Source organism: Phascolarctos cinereus, unplaced genomic scaffold, assembly GCF_003287225.1.
Source record: "Phascolarctos cinereus isolate Bilbo 61053 unplaced genomic scaffold, phaCin_HiC Scaffold_5;HRSCAF=322, whole genome shotgun sequence".
NCBI classification, from domain to species: Eukaryota; Metazoa; Chordata; class Mammalia; order Diprotodontia; family Phascolarctidae; genus Phascolarctos; species Phascolarctos cinereus.
In genome coordinates, this window is record NW_027555958.1 from 167,038,815 (window position 1) to 167,055,899 (window position 17,085).

At 37.3% G+C, this 17,085-nt stretch overlaps 1 protein-coding gene across 3 annotated transcripts in view; it reads right to left on the reverse strand.

Annotated features, from left to right (window-relative positions):
• The window catches only part of FHL5 (four and a half LIM domains 5), a 115,056-nt gene that overhangs the window by 24,183 nt on the left and 73,788 nt on the right, over positions 1–17,085 (reverse strand). For 2 of the 3 annotated variants that reach the window (XR_013486979.1, XR_013486980.1), the window contains exon 6: positions 3,914–4,034. Coding sequence is in view for 1 of the 3 variants with exons in the window: in XM_078155231.1 (XP_078011357.1) it covers positions 4,018–4,034 (17 nt within the window). In the remaining 2 variants the exon portion in view is untranslated. Of the gene's footprint in view, positions 1–3,608; positions 4,035–17,085 lie in introns of those variants that run through there. The other variant, XM_078155231.1, reaches the window with a different exon arrangement.

Below are 17,085 nucleotides of genomic sequence, written 5' to 3' on the forward strand. Positions count from 1 at the left end.
CAAAGATACTAGGGAAATGGCCAGTGAGTTCAGGGGAAACATGCAAAAATTATGTAAATTTGAAGTGTTAAAATAATAACAGATTCAAAGAATTTGGCCCAATTTGCCAAAATCAGAGTTTCTAGTGTCCTGCTGTTTTCACTTTTGATATTTTCATTTAATAATTCATTTTGAATACTGTATGGCTATGAACGCTTTGAGTAGTTCTGTTATTTTAGTGATATGATATTTTCAATATTTCCTGATTATTTTTATTTAAAATGTCATTTCAATAATTTTTTCAATTCTGAAGTCTAGACTTTTTGGCCTCTTCCCCCTGTTTTTTTTCTCCCTTCTCCCAATGCCTTATCTTCAGTGGAATGTAACTCAAATTCTATATTAATAGACCACTGAGGAATAGTTTATATTCATATAAACCTACTTTGCAGCAAATTTTTCTGACATCTACCTGTTCCATTAGATGAGCACATCTATATGGTAACAAGTGAACACAATGTTCAATCCTGTGTGAAGGTTCATTACTGACTTAGCATTAATTAGGGGAAGGGCATAAGTATTTACTCAGCACCTGCTATGGACCAGGCACTGTGATAAGCACTTTACAAGTATTATCTCATTTAATGATATTGATCATTTTATCAATAGGATTATGAGTCTAGCTAGAAGAGACTTTAGAGGTCATTGATTCCAATCCTCTCATCTTTACAGGAGAGGAAATGGAAGCTAAAAGAGGATAAATAATTTGTCCAGGATCCAACTAGTGAGTGTCTCAGGTGGGATTTCAACCCAAGGCTTCTTGATTACAAGTCCACCATTCCATTAGCTACACCATGCTATCTTTAGGACATGCACTTCACTTGCATTTCCAGTAGCATGTTTATTCATTGTAAGACCAAAAGGAAGATCTCAAATTCATAGTATAGAACCCTTATGGAGGATTGTGGACACACATGCACAAGAATTGGCCAGGATGAGAAAAAGTGTAGAGGTTGGAGGGGGGTCCCACTTTCCCAGAGGATGAACTGACCACAGCATAAAAATCATGGCTTCTTTACAGCATCAAAGTAAAGGGTATCCATTAAGAGGTACACTTTCTGGACTTGCCCCATGGTTTCATGCAGCCAAAGGTCTGGCAAGATCTGTAATACTATACACTTTGTGGAAACTGAAATCAGGCTTAATTATCAACTGGATTTAGTGAATAACATGATCTGAATCTGAATGCAAGTCCTTTATCAAAGAAAAATGGATAACTAGGAGGCCTACCATGATCTCTAAGATCAATAGCATTTGCTATGGTTAGAAGCTCCCTTCTAATGGAAAAGAAAAATCACGGTTGCCTTCAACACTGGTTTCTGCCTTTATTCTTTCAAACATTAGGTTTAATAAACCCAAGGAAACCATTTTGTGTATAAATTTGTTTTCATTAGTGTTTTCCCCAGGAATATGACTTGGGAACACAGGGATATTGTTAAACTGTAGTAAACATTCACAGCCTTCTCACTGTGTGAGCCATGTACAGGGCTAGAAACAAGCAAAGTGATTTTATTTGGGCTTTTTTAGAAAGTTGAATGATTTTCTAAGCTTCTTACTTTATTCTTAACATTCCCAGACACTCAGTATTGTACAATGAAAAGACAGCTAAAGGTAAAGTCATAGATTACACTCCTACCTCTGATATTAACTACCTATGTACCCTGAGGAAATCCCTCGCATCTTTCTGGTCCTCAGTTTCCTCATCCATAAAATGACAGAATTCCATTAGATTGCCTCTGCAGTCCCTTCCAACTCTTGATAGTTGATTCTGGTGAGTGTATTTTGCTCAAAACATGCTAGTCCTAGAGTAGTGTCTGATATGTCTTTATATGACTCCTGATCTTTTGGAAAATTTGCCACCTCTTTGTCTCAACATGGACATAACAATTTTCTTATATGGCTAGGAGTCAGAAAAAAACAATTGCTCCTTTTTTAGGTAAGTGTATAAAACACTTTCATTTTATGTGCAATTTTTGTGAAGGTAAGAGAGAGAGAGACAGAGACAGAGAGACAGGGCAAGGAGAGGGAGAGAGAGAGAGTGAGAGAGCGCACATTATATGAACTCTAATTCAGGAAAGAAATATTCGCTCAGCCAGGTTATTTGCCACAGAAAATAGCAATATTTGTGAGGTCCTTTAGCCAGCCTTGGATATATGTAGCATCTAGAAATATCATTTCTTATGGACTTGTGGGCTTTCTTTTTACATTACTGGGAAACATTTTCTACATGATTTGAAAAAGTATATAGTAGTGTCCAATTAGCTACAGGTAGGAAAGCCATTAATAATTTCTATGTATGCCTCATGTTGGTAAAAACATCAACATTCATTCCCCAGTGTCAAGACACTGGAGTGCTTTTAAAGCCTTATGTGAAAAGTAGAACATTCTACTTTATGTGGTGAGAGCTGAGGCCAAGTAAAGGTTAATGCAGTTTGCAAAATTTCTACAGCTGAGATGGAAAAGGGCAAACTCAAATTGTACTTGAAACAAACTAAAAAACCCCTTGCCTTGTTGGACTCTAACAGTTTTGTGCCATCTAGTGGATAATTGATGGAATTGACTGTTTTTATTTCAGGATTTTCCAACTTCTTCGCTGAAGTCTCAGAAGCATAAAGTTCATTAGCCTCTCATTAGCCACATTTCACTGCATAATTGTCACAGATTTTATACCAAATTTTTTTGCAAAAAAAGTGGGGTCCGAGCATTATGTGAAGCTTTTTTTTTTTGGTGTCGGTGTTACTTAAAAATTACTTATTACTAAACTGCATTTGGTGAAAGATTAGGATGCATGGAATATACTGGTGAATACACGTTAAAACTGAGTAGTTCAAATTGGTGCACATCGTTTCTTCATGACAGTTTAGCAAACATTTTTCCGGTCTGAAAAATAAAGTTAACACAGTAGTTGTTATTGATTTGTGCATTCTAGTCAAAATATTACACTTGAGAAAATTTACTATAGTGTTGCAAAGCACAGACTTTAATCTTCTGTGTCTGAAGGTTCTACGTTGCTATCATTGGTTTTGTTGTCTGACATGCAGTCCTCAGCTCCACTCATATCAACGTTGCTCTGCCACAATGCATCATCTTCAGATCCATCCAGCGTATTTGAAATTCCCATCTTTTTGAAGCTTTTGACGACTGTTTGATGTGATATAAGGTCCCAACTCTTAATCGCCATGTGCATATCAGTTCGAAGGAAGGTGATCACCACTCATCATCCACTCTTTGTAGAAATGGTGCAAGTGGTCTTTAACTGTTTGTTTGCACATAGACACTGCTCACACACTGAGAATTCTAGGCTCGTGGCTCACAACGCAGGAAAGATAAATGTGTATGCATATGCTGCTGGTAAATACATTACTGCTCTGCTTACCTTTTAAGTGGCTGAGGAACACAATTATACCACGAGACTATGTGATGAAAGGTAATAAACCAATTTTTGGACTTAAAAACACAGAATGTGATGATTATGTGGTTAAATATGGTATTTGTCCTTTAGAAAACTAACTAGTCTTTTTGGAGATTTTAGGCTTCCTTCACCTAGGGTTCCAAAGTAGATCCACCACAGATTTCAGACTAGGTTGACAGCAACAAGAATTTATTTTCATTTCATTCTCACTAGTCTGGCGTCTTTTTCTATCAGCTTTGGTTTCATAATGTATACCAAGAATTATCTTGGACCTGGAAATCAGGAAGTCATAAGTTCAAATCAAGCCTCAGATACTTACTAGCTCTGTGATCCTGGGCAAGATGCCTGGCCTGGCCCCTAGCAGCTTTTCCTGAGGGGACACACTACACCCAGCATGAAAGAGCACTGAATGCTGTGAAATTATAACGATCAAGGCCCAAAAACAGAGTTGTGAGGAACTACTACCTCCCACTTCATTGCAGAGTTTGAGAACTTCTGGTGTGGATTACTTCATATGATATCAGACTGCTTTATATTGGTATGTTGTCCCCCTCTTTTTCAATCCTCTCTCATAAAGGATTATTATCTAGAAGAGGAAGGAAAGAGGTAATTATTCGGGAATGTAGGTGACATAAAAACAAAAGTTACCAATAGATACATCTATTTTGTAAAAAGAATATTAGTTCACTTTTTCTACTTTTTCCTCCTTCACACCTGTCTCACATGATGAAGTGAGTGGTCTTATTCCTTATCAAAACTAACCTCTGCTTGTTCAAGTGATCCCTTTTCTTGAACAAATTGCTCCCTTTCAGCCCCACTCTTTACTGACTCATTTCCTGCTGCCTACAAACATGCCCAAGTTTCCCCATCCTGAAAAAACCCCTCACTGGATCCTTCCAGCCCTGCTATCATCCTATATCTTTGTAGCTATACTACTTGCAAAGGCCATCTACAATAGTGTTTCAACTTTCTCTCCTCTCACTTTCTTCTTAAATCTTTGTAATCTGGCTTTTGACCTTATCTTTCCACCAAAATTACTCTCTCCAAAGTTACTAAAGATTTCTTAGTTGCCAAATCCAAAAGTCTTTTCTCAACCCTAATTCTCCTTGATCTCTATGCAGTCTTTGACATGTTGACCATTTTCTCCAACTTGATACTCTCTTCTGTCTAGGTTTTCAGGACACAGCTCCCTCCTTGTGTTCCCCCTACTTATCTCACCATTCTTTCTCTGTCTTCTTTGCTCAATCCTCCTCAGATCATGCCCTCTAAACATAGAGGTCCCTTAGCATTCTGTCCTGGGCCCTCTTTCTCTTCTCCCTCTACCACACTTGGTGGTCTCATCAGCTCCCATGAATTTAGTTACCACCTCTATGCTGATGATTCTCAAATCTACCTATCCTGCCCTAATCTCTTTGCTGACCTCTAATCTCACATCTCCAAATGCCTTTCAGAAATCTTGAGCTAGATATCCAGTAGACATCTTAAATTCAATATTTCCAAAACAGAACTCATTATCCCCCCCAAAAAAAACCCTACCCCCACTTCCTACCTTCCCTATTACTATAAAGGGAAACACTATCTTCTCATCCCTAAGGCTCACAACCTAGAAGTTATATTGGATTCCTTGCTACCTCTCACTCCCATTCCAAGTTCTTTCCAAGGCCTGTTGAGTTCTCCTTTCAATATTTCTCAAATATATCCTCTTCTCTCCTCTGGCACTGGCACTGCCCTTATCACCTCATGCCTGGACTACTGCAATAGCCTGCTGGTGGACCTGCCTCAAGTCTCTGTACTCCAACTCATCCTCCATTCAGCCATTAACATGATTTTCCTAAAGCATAAGGCTGAACATGTCACACAACCCCCAGCCCCCACACCCACTAAAACTCCAGTGACTTCCTATGGCGTCTAGGAGCAAATACAAAATGCTCTGTTTGACGTTCAAAGCCATTCATAAATTAGTCTCTTCCTAAAGTCCTGTCTTATTATTCCTTATTCCCTTCTATGTACCCTTCCATCCAGTGATGGCCTCCTGGCTATTCCACAAATAAGAGAATCCATCTCTCAGTTCTGGGAATTCTCTTTGGCTATTCCCAGTGTCTGAAGTGATCTCTCTCTTCCACTCTGTCTACTGGCCTCCCTAGTTTCCTTTAAGTCCCAAATAAAATCCCACCTTCTATAGGAAGCCTTCCCCAACCTCTCAATTCCAGTGCCTTCCGTCAGTTAATTATTTCTTATTTATCCTGTCTGTAGCTTGCTTTATATATATGTTTGTTTGCATGTTGTCTCCACATTAGATTGTAAGCTCCTTAAGGGCAAGGACTGTCTTTTGCTATTTTTTGTGTCTTCAGTGTCTAGTACAGTTCCCAGCCCATGTTTATTAATTGATTTGTTGTTTTTTCCCCAATTGATATTGATGCCATTAAGTATAATATTTATTTCTTTGCTTGTGTTTATATGAATCTTCCTTTTTTCTTTGAATTCATCATATTTCTTATTTCTTACAGTATAATATTCTGTTACATCCATGTAGCAAATTTATTTAGCCATTCCTCAGCTGAAAGGCAAGTGTTATATTTCTAATTCTTTGCTACCACAAAAAAAAAAAGAGCTGAAGTTCTTGAAGATTAGATTGGCAGAGCATACATTCCATCAGGTCTTACCATACCAGAAAAGTTTCAGTATGGGCCTTGTTTGACTGTATCTTAGGTGTCCAGAAACCAGTTTAGTTAAGTCCACAGAGGCTCATAACCAGACTGACAGCAAGAGAATTAATTTCAACCACAGCAAATCTTGAAGTCTTTCTACTTAGTCACAGAGGAATTGTAATATGCATCAGTAGGGGGAATACCCATACCCATGAAATTGCAGGTTTTTGAAGTTGAAATTGTAGTATATGTGGTATATGTTTTTATTTACAAACCTACTTTCTAATATTAGTGTCCATTTGCATCCATCTAAGTAGGTCTCATACAGGGAAAGGGATGGTCTCATAGTTTGCTAAGTTGCTAGGAAAAGCCAGCCCAGGCTTAAAAACTGGTCAAACATAATCCATCAAGTTGGAAATTGGAAAATGTATTAATTGACTATATTTTTTGAAGGGGCAGCTAGGTAGCACAGTGGATAGTATGCTGTTCCTGGAGTCGGGAAGACTGATCTTCCTGAGTTCAAATCTGGCCTCAGCTGTGTGACTCTGGGCAAGTCACTTAACCCTGTTTGCCTCAGTTTCCTCATCTATAAAATGAGCTAGAGAAGGAAATGGCAAACCTTCCAGGATCTTTGCCAAGAAAACTACAAATGTGGTCATGAAGAGTTGGACATGAATGAAAATGATTGACCAACAACAACAACAAATATTCTTTGATGATCAAGTAAATACTAAAATATAAAATTTAAATAAAAATAAAAGGTTAACATAAATGAGAGTAGGCTTCCGGGAGCCAAGATGGGGGAGTGAAAAGGTAGTCTCTCTCACTCTCCCCTATCAACCTCTGCAAACCCAGAAAATATGAGCCCAGGAAAAAAAAACCCCTGGAACACCTGAACTAGAAGAAAGACAAGGAGCAGCAGTGCAGTAGCCCAGCAAACGGGTCTCTCAGTGCCTCAGCAAAAACAAGGGGCCCCAGGCGGATAAGTATCCTGCAGCATTCATCGGAAAGGAGGTGAAGAAAATAACCTAAAGGCTTCCTAAAGCCCAGGTCTTGCTGATTCCCACCCAACACCAGGTGAGCTGTAGGAAGCCTCCAATTGTGAAGAAATCCTGAAGGCCAGGTGGTAGAGCAGGCAACACCAACACCTGGTCCTCGAGTGCTCAGGTGGGGGGGGCGGCGGGAACCGGTGGAAACCAGCTCAGAAAACCACCAGGAGCCTCGGCACTCCACCTCAAAGGAATCTCCAGTGCATTAGCAGAAACAAGGGAGACAACACTGCAGGGGCCCCAGGCAGATAACACCCTGCAGCACCCATCTAAAGGAGCTGAAGAAAGCTAAAGGAAAGGAAAAGCAGGCAACCTAGAATTGCCTGAAAGTTCCAGCCTTGCTGATTCCAGCCCAAGACAAGGTAAGCTGCCAGAAACCTACAGCCTCCAATTGCCAGCATAAGAGGCCCCAGCACACAAAGCCAGTGACCAAGACCTAGGCTCCCAACACAAGAAGCTTGGGTCAGTACCCTCTGTTCCCCAGCAGGAGAGCTCAATCTCTTTAAAGGCCAGGGAATAAAGAAACACCATGAGAAAAAAGAAACGTACCATAGATTCATATTATGAGAAGAGGGAAGATCAAGACAGAAATTCTGAAGAGGACAACATTGTCAACAAACCCACATCTGCAACAACAAAAGGGAATATGAACTGGTCTGAAGCCCAAAAAGCCTTCTTAGAAGAGCTCAAGAAGGATTTTAATAGTCAAATGAGAGAGGTAAAGAGTCCTTCAAAAATACAATTGGCCAATTGGAAAAAAAATACACTGAAGAAAACAAGTCCCTAAAAAACACAATTGGCCAATTGAAGAAGGAAGACAAAAACTAACAGAAGAGTACACTGAAGAAAACAAATCCCTAAAAAACACAATTGGCCAGTTGAAGAAGGAAGTACAAAAACTAACAGAAGAAAACAATCTGTTAAAAACTAGAATTGGACAAATGGAAACTAATGTCTCTATGAGAGAGCAAGAAGCAGTCAAACAGAAACAAAAAAATGAAAAAATAGATGAAAATGTAAAATACCTCATCAGTAAAACAACCGACCTGGAAAATCGACTCAGGAGAGACAATTTAAAAATTATTGGACTACCTGAAAATCATGATGAAAAAAAGAGCCTGGACAGTATCTTTCAGGAAATCATAAAGGAAAACTGCCCAGAAGTCCTAGAACCAGAAGGGAAAATAACCATAGAAAAATACCCATCACCACCTGAAAGAGATCCCAAATTGACAATGCCAAGGAATATAATAGCAAAATTCCAAAATTACCAGATGAAAGAGAAGGTGCTGCAAGCAGCCAGAAAGAAACAATTTAAATATCATGGAACCACAGTCAGGATTACACAGGACCTTGCAGCTTCTACATTAAAAGACGCAGGGCATGGAACATGATATTCCTAAGGCAAAGGAGCTTGGAATGCAGCCAAGGATCAATTACCCAGCAAAAATGAGCATCATTTTTCAAGGGAGGAGGTGGATATTCAATGAAATAGGAGACTTCCAAACTTTCCTGATAAAAAGACCAGAGCTCAACAAAAAATTTGATCTTCAAGTACAGGACTCAAGAAGGACTTAAAAAGGTAAATGGGACAGAAGGATACAATATGTTGTTAATAAGGGGATGGGCTGTTTAAACCCCTACAAGGGAATATGAGACTTGCAACCCTTGAGAACTGTATTGTTATTACACCTTGTTAAAGGAGTATACATAAAGAGGGTGGATATTAGTTGACTTTGATGTAATGATAAAAAAAAATCTAATCAAGTTAAATGGATCCAAATAAGTGGATCAATCTGATCTTAGAAAATGTACTGAGAAAGGAGGAGGCAGACAAGGGTAAATTACATTACAGGAAAAGACACAAAATCCTATTACAGCAGAGGGAAAGGGGGGGGAGCATTGTTTGAACCTTACTCTCATCAGATTTGGCTCAAGAAGGGCATAATATAATCAGTTAGGTATAGAAATCTAACTTGCCCTATAGGCAGTAGGAGGGAAAAGGGGAAAGAAAAGGGAGGGGGGAAAGAAGGGAGGGAAAGCAGTAAGATAAAGGGGAAGAAAAGGGAAAGGGATAATAAAAGGGGGAAGGGACTGAAGGAGGCGTGGTCAAAAGCAAAACACTAGTGAAGGGGGAAAGGAAAAAGGAGAAAGAAAAGCATAAATGGGGGAAAGGATGGAGAAAAAGACACAGATAGTAATCATAACTGTGAATGTGAATGGGATGAACTCTCCCATAAAACGGAAATGGATTGCAGAATGGATTAAAAACCATAATCCTACAATATGTTGTTTACAGGAAACACATTTGAAAAAGAGTGACACATACAGGGTAAAGGTAAAAGGCTGGAGCAGAATATATTATGCGTCAGCTGAAGTAAAAAAAGCAGGGGTAGCAATCCTGATCTCAGACAAAGCAAAAGCAAAAATAGATCTAATCAAAAGAGATAAGGAAGGAAACTACATCCTGCTAAAAGGCACCATAGACAATGAAGTAATATCATTACTAAACATATATGCACCAAATGGTATAGCATCCAAATTCTTACAGGAGAAGTTCAGGGAGTTACAGGAAGAAATAGACAGCAAAACTATACTAGTGGGGACCTGAACCTCCCCCTCTCGCACTAGATAAGTCTAACCACAAAATAAACAAGAAAGAAGTTAAGGAGGTGAATAGAACATTAGAAAAGTTAGGTATGATAGACCTCTGGAGAAAACTGAATGGGGATAGAAAGGAATATACTTTTTTCTCGCAGTACATGGCACATACACAAAAATTGACCATGTACTAGGGCATAAAAACCTCACAATCCAATGCAGAAAGGCAGAAATATTAAATGCATCCTTTTCAGATCATGATGCAATAAAAATTATATGTAATAAAGGGCCATGGAAAGATAGACTAAAAAATAATTGGAAACTAAATAATCTAATCCTAAAAAATGATTGGGTCAAACAACAAATCATAGAAACAATCAATAATTTCATTCAAGAGAATGACAATAATGAGACAACATACCAAAACCTATGGGATGCAGCGAAAGCAGTTCTTAGGGGAAGTTTTATATCTCTAAATGCTTACATAAATAAAATAGAAAAAGAGGAGATTAATGAATTGGGCATACAACTAAAAAAACTAGAAAAAGAACAAATTAAAAATCCTCAACTAAACACCAAATTAGAAATATTGAAAACCAAAGGAAAAATTAATAAAATTGAAATTAAGAAAACTATTGAACTAATAAATAAAACTAAGAGCTGGTTTTATGAAAAAACCAATAAAATAGATAACCTTTGGTTAATTTAATTAAAAAAAAGAAAGAAGAAAACCAAATTACTAGTATCAAGAATGAAAAGGGCAAGCTACCACCAAGGAAGAGGAAATTAAAACAATAATTAGGAATTATTTTGCCCAACTATATGCCAACAAATTTGACAATCTTAGTGAAATGGATACATATTTACAAAAATATAAATTGCCCAGATTAACGAAGAGGAAGTAAAATACTTAAATAACCCCATCTCAGAAAAAGAAATTGAACAAGCCATTGATGAACTCCCTAGGAAAAAATCTCCAGGGCCAGATGGATTTACATGTGAATTCTATCAAACATTTAAAGAACAATTAATTCCAATACTATATAGACTATTTGGGAAAATAGGTGAAGAAGGAGTCTTACCAAATTCTTTTTATGATACAAATATGGTGTTGATACCTAAACCAGGAAGAGTCAAAATAGAGAAAGAAAATTATAGACCAATTTCTCTAATGAATATAGATGCAAAAATTTTAAACAAAATACTAGCAAGTAGATTGCAGCAACTTATCACAAGAATAATACACTATGACCAGGTAGGATTTATACCAGGAATGCAGGGTTGGTTCAATATTAGGAAAACTATCAGCATCATTGAGCATATCAACACAAAACCAACAGAAACCACATGATCATCTCAATAGATGCAGAAAAAGCTTTTGATAAAATACAACACCCATTCCTATTAAAAACACTAGAAAGCATAGGTATAAATGGAGTCTTCCTTAAAATAATAAATAGCATATATCTTAAAAAAAATGTAAGGACAGGCTAGAAGCATTTCCAATAAGATCGGGGTGAAACAAGGATGTCCATTATCACCACTGTTATTCAATATTGTACTGGAAACCAGCTTTAGCAATAAGAGAAGAAAAAGAAATTGAAGGCATTAGAATAGGCAAAGAAGAAACAAAGCTATCACTCTTTGCAGATGACATGATGATATACTTAGAGAATCCTAGAGAATCAAGTAAAAAACTACTTGAAATAATAAACAACTTTAGCAAAGTTGCAGGCTATAAAATAAACCCACATAAATCATCAGCATTTCTATATATTACCAACAAAGCCCAACAGCAAGAGATAGAAAGAGAAATCCCATTTAAACTTACTGTAGACATTATAAAATATTTAGGAGTCTACCTCCGAAACAAACCCAGGAACTCTATGAACACAATTACAAAACACTTTTCACACAAATAAAATCAGATCTAAATAATTGGAAAAACATCAGTTGCTCATGGGTAGGCCGAGCTAATATAATAAAAATGACAATCCTACCTAAGCTAATTTACTTATTCAGTGCCATACCAATCAAACCAAAAAATTATTTTATAGAGTTAGAAAAAAATAACAAGATTCATTTGGAAAAACAAAAGGTCCAGAATATCAAAGGAACTAATGAAAAGAAATGCAGGGGAAGGTGGCCTAGCAATTCCAGATCTTAAATTGTATTATAAAGCAGCAATCATCAAAACTGCTTGGTACTGGCTAAGAAATAGGGAGGTGGATCAGTGGAATAGGTTAAATATGCAAGACACAGTCAATGACTATAGTAATCTATTATTTGATAAACCCAAAGACCCCAGCTTCTGGGATAAGAACCCACTCTTTGAAAAAAACTGCTGGGAAAACTGGAAAAGAGTATGGCAGAAACTAGGCATAGACCCAAATCTCACACCATATACCAAAATAAAGTCAAAATGGGTTCATGACTTAGATATAAAGGCTGATACCATAAGTAAACTGGGAGAACAAGGAATAGTTTACCTATCAGATCTATGGAGAACAGAAGAATTCATGACCAAACAGGAGATAGAGAACATTATGAAAAGCAAAATGGATAATTTTGATTACATTAAATTGAAAAGTTTTTGCACAAACAAAGCCAATGCAACTAAGATTAGAAGGAAGGTAGAAAATTGGGAAAGAATTTTTACAACCAGTCTCTCTGATAAAGGCCTCATTTCTAAAATATATAGAGAATTAAGACAAATTTATAAGAACACAAGCCATTCCCCAATTGATAAATGGTCAAAGGATATGAACAGACAGTTCTCAGATGAAGAAATTAAAGCCATCTATAGTCATATGAAAAAATGCTCTAAATCATTATTGATTAGAGAAATGCAAATCAAAACAACTCTGAGGTACCACATCACACCTATCAGATTGGCCAACATGACAAAACAGGAAAATGATAAATGTTGGAGAAGATGTGGGAAAATTGGAACACTAATACATTGTTGGTGGAGTTGTGAAATGATCCAACCATTTTGGAGAACAATTTGGAACTATGCCCAAAGGGCTACAAAAATGTGCATACCCTTTGATCCAGCAATAGCACTTCTAGGGCTATATCCCAAAGAGATCAAACAAATGGGAAAAGGACCCACATGTACAAAAATATTCATAGCAGCTCTTTTTGTGGTGGCAAAGAATTGGAAATTGAGAGGATGTCCATCAATTGGGGAATGGCTGAGCAAGTTGTGGTATATGAATGTAATGGAATACTATTGTGCTATAAGAAATGATGAACAGGCTGACTTCAGAAAAACCTGGAAAGACTTATATGGTCTGATGCTGAGTGAAGTGAGCAGAACCAAGAGGACTTTGTACACAATAACAGCCACTTATGCAATGACTAAAATGTTAAACTGAACCCTTCTCAGCATTAAGACATCTCCATAGGCCATTGGATGGAAAATGCTGTCCACATCCAAAGAAAGAACCATGAAAGTCGAATCGCTCTCACTTATTTTTACCTTCTGTTGAGTTTTGTTTCATCTTTCTGATGGTTCCTGCTATTGGTTTTAATTTTTACTTACAACTTCACTAACGTGAAAATATGTTTAATGGGTATGTAAATGTAAAGCCTATATCAGATTGTGTGCCTCTTGGGAGGGTGGGGGGAGAAGGGAGAAAAATTTTCAACTCAAAAGCATATGGAAAAAAATTTTTTAAAAAAATAAAATAAAAATAAAAAAACATAAATGAGAGTAAATACGGAGATTCATGAAAATTTGCAACATTGATTCTATCTCATGGAATGAAAGAGGATCATTGGATATAGAACTGGAAAGTACTTTAAGGTCACTTAATCTAAGAATTTTATTTTTAAAATGGGGAAACTAAGGCAGAGTCCCACAGGAAAAAAAACTAGCAGACCTAGAATTCAAACCCAGGTGCTCAGACTTCAAAGCCAATGTCTGTCTGTATGTTTGTTTTCTACTACACGTGTTGCAAGTGACAAGTCATTGCTTTTTATTTAGAAATCTTGACGTTTCTTTTGCCACCTTTCTTTTTTGCCTGATTTTTCCCCTACCGTGAATCATTAAATACTGAAAGAAGGTAAAGTTCAGTGAAAGTAATCTAGGTATAATAAAACGGCCTGTTCTATGTGATGGCCTGTTTCTTTTTGGCTGGAGAAAGCCTGAATACTGTAATGCAGACTGGCTTCACACAGGTATTCTGTGCATGTGTGTAACTTGTCATTCCTCCTATGACCTTGCAGTTCTCTTTTAAGAGAGAATGGTTCTTTTTGTAGCATAAGTCACTCTCTTCAGAATCTGACATCTCTTTTAGGTTGTTATTGATGTGTGTCCCATGAAGGTAGGGGATAATTTTATTGACCATCTTAAGGAGAAAATATATATCCCTTGGTCAATACTCAGAATGAATCACTCTGATGAAGAATTAATTAACACTATACATTTTTGTTTTATTTTTAAAGGCCCAGGTCTTTTCTGGAGTTATTCCTGCATTCTTTCAATGTATTACCCTTAGGTGCTATTGTGAGAAACAAAAGACTTTTGTAGATGAACCAGGTAGTGGGCCATACAAGTGCTTGGTAAAGACATTTTCTATAGCTGTACCAGAGATACCCAGGACTCTAATACACAATACCTATGTATAGGACTTTTGAATTTCTATCTAAAAAGAACTGGTTAATATTGGAGTCAGGGAAAAAATAAAATAAAGACAAACAGAGAGAGTGGGGGAAAAAAGTGCCCTAGGAAGACTTGTAGTGAAGTAAACAGAACCAGGAAAACAATATACATGAGTCTAATAATATAAATGAAAATAACATTAAAACAAAGTCAAATGTGTAAGCATAATGAGCAACCTTCGCCCAAGAGATGAAGACATTTACTTCCTTTTTTCCCTCAAACGGGTGGGGATTAATGGGTGTAGCGAGTTGCCTATGCACATGGTTACATGGTCATTGTGTTATCTGATTTTACTTAAGTGGTTATAGTTGTTGTCATCTTTGGTTTTGATCGTAAGAGAAGTTGCTCTGGCTAAGGTTTCAGGGTGTCAGAAGAGTATATAAAGAGAGGACTGCTGCAGTATGGCAGACATCAATGAAACTGTAAAAAAGAAAAAAAAATGATGTGCCTAAAAAGGTACAAGTCAAGTCAATAAGTATTAAGCACCTACTATGTGCTCAGTACTGTTTTAAGTGCTGGGGAACACAAAGAAGGGCAAAAATAGTACCTGCTCTCAAAAAGCTCACAGTCTCCTGGGAAAGACAACACGCAAACAACTATGTGCAGACAACATATGTGTCTGTGTGTTTATATTCACACACATGCATATGTATATATACATGTATACATGTATTCATGAGAAACTGGATATGATGAAAAAAGTGAAGGACTAGAATTAAAGGGAGTTGGGAAAGGTTTCTTGTAGAAAGTGGGATTTTAGATGAGACTCAAAAGAAGTCCAGGAGGACAGAGATGATGGGGAGAGAATTCCCAACATAGGTATTACCCAGTGAAAATTTATGAGATGTTATGAAGACAGAATCAATAGAATTTGGCAACAGGCTAGACAGAAGGATGGTAAGAGAGAGTAAGGAGTCCAGGATGACTCCTAGATTGAGAAGCTGGGTGACTGGGAAGATGATGACCTGACAGGAATAAGAAAAATAGGAAAGGGGAAGACTTGATTATAGGGGAAGATAATGAGTTCAGTTTTGGACATATTGAGTTTAAGATTTCTACAGGACATCCAGTTTGGGGTGTCCAGGAGGCAGTTGGAGATGTGAGACTGGAAGTTAGCAGAGAGGTTAGGGTTGAACAAATAGATTTGAGAATAATCAACATAGAGGTGATAATTGATTCCATGGGAGCTGATTAATTAATCAAACAGAATAGTATAGAAAGGAGAAGAGTCAAGAAGATCTAGGAGAGAGCGTTGGGGCAAAGAGTCTAAAAAAGGGGGTAGGGATGGGAAATCTAATATTCTGGAGCTTATCCTGCATGAAAAAAAAAGAAGCAGTTGCAGTTATACATGTAACATTTTTTGCACAGTAATAATTCCATTACACTGATTGTTGCACAACTTACATAGTCATTCCTCAGTTGACAAGCATCTACTTTGCTTCTAGTTTTTTTTTCCCTTTACCACAAGAAGGAGCTGAAGTTCTTGAAGGATTATGTTGGCAAAATATAAGCTGCTGCAGACCTTACCACAACCCAAAGTCTTCAACTATGGGCCTGGTGATAGGTTGTATTTCTGTTGTAACTAAGTCAGATACAGAAGAAATTTTGTTCTTAAAGGATGCATAATTTCTTTTGTGCGAGTATTCTCTCCCTCTACTGACATAGAAGACAATACCCCTCATACCTAGATGGCTTTCGTGAGTTGCTATGATTGGGAAAAAAAAAGTTTATTCTATTGTGGGCAGCTTTCTGATGTTCCACTCAGCATATCTGGGATGGTCCTCAGATGACAGATATAATCTGTCACCAGGCCAATACTTTAAGACTTTCCAACCACAACTTGTACTTCAATGGCATATCTTTCCAGAAGCTACAATGAACCATTGGAACAGGACTCCAATGGAAGATGTTAATCTAATCATTTTTAGAGTGTGAAGTTCCCAAATTAAAAATTCAGCTGGTATTGGTAACTGTCATACATTTCACTTTCTATTGGATATTCTACTTGAAAACTTAATTTTTAAGAAAATTGACTGAAGGCTTAAAAAATCCACTTTACAGAAATTCCAATTTTCCAGGTCCCCCCACCTTCCATCTTCTCACCTTTACTCTCCTTCTTTCTCCTTCACTTCTGTCCTTGAGTTTTGTGTTTGAGGCAAAATACAAATATAAGGTTGGGGTTCTAAGTAACAGCCATAAGGTGAAGGGGGGACAGTGCTGCAGACTGTTTCCAGAAAGAGGTCCTTGTGTTGTTTAGAAAAGAAACCTTTATGGGGTTAATTGTGCAGGGATTGTCATAATAATCAAACTCATTTTTTCCTGGTGGGAACAACATCTTAATGTCACTGAGTCACCGAAGGGATGGATGTCTGTTGAACTCATTAATGTTCTTTACTGAGAGCCCTTTGTGGAGATCTACTCCCTAAGTTTATTACCATTCATGGGAAAACATTTGACCTAGATACTCTTTGCTCAGCGGAGACACAGATCACAATTCTGTTATAGTAAGCTGCTCTCTTTTTCAACTGCAGAGGTACCCTCATCATTCCAAAAAAGAAAAATTAGCTTTTTGAGCTTGAATTTGCTATCCCCTTCTACTCCTTTCTGACCTTCCAATTTAAAAAAAAAAATTCTTTCCTTGCCCCTACACCGAACAAACAATGCAAAGTT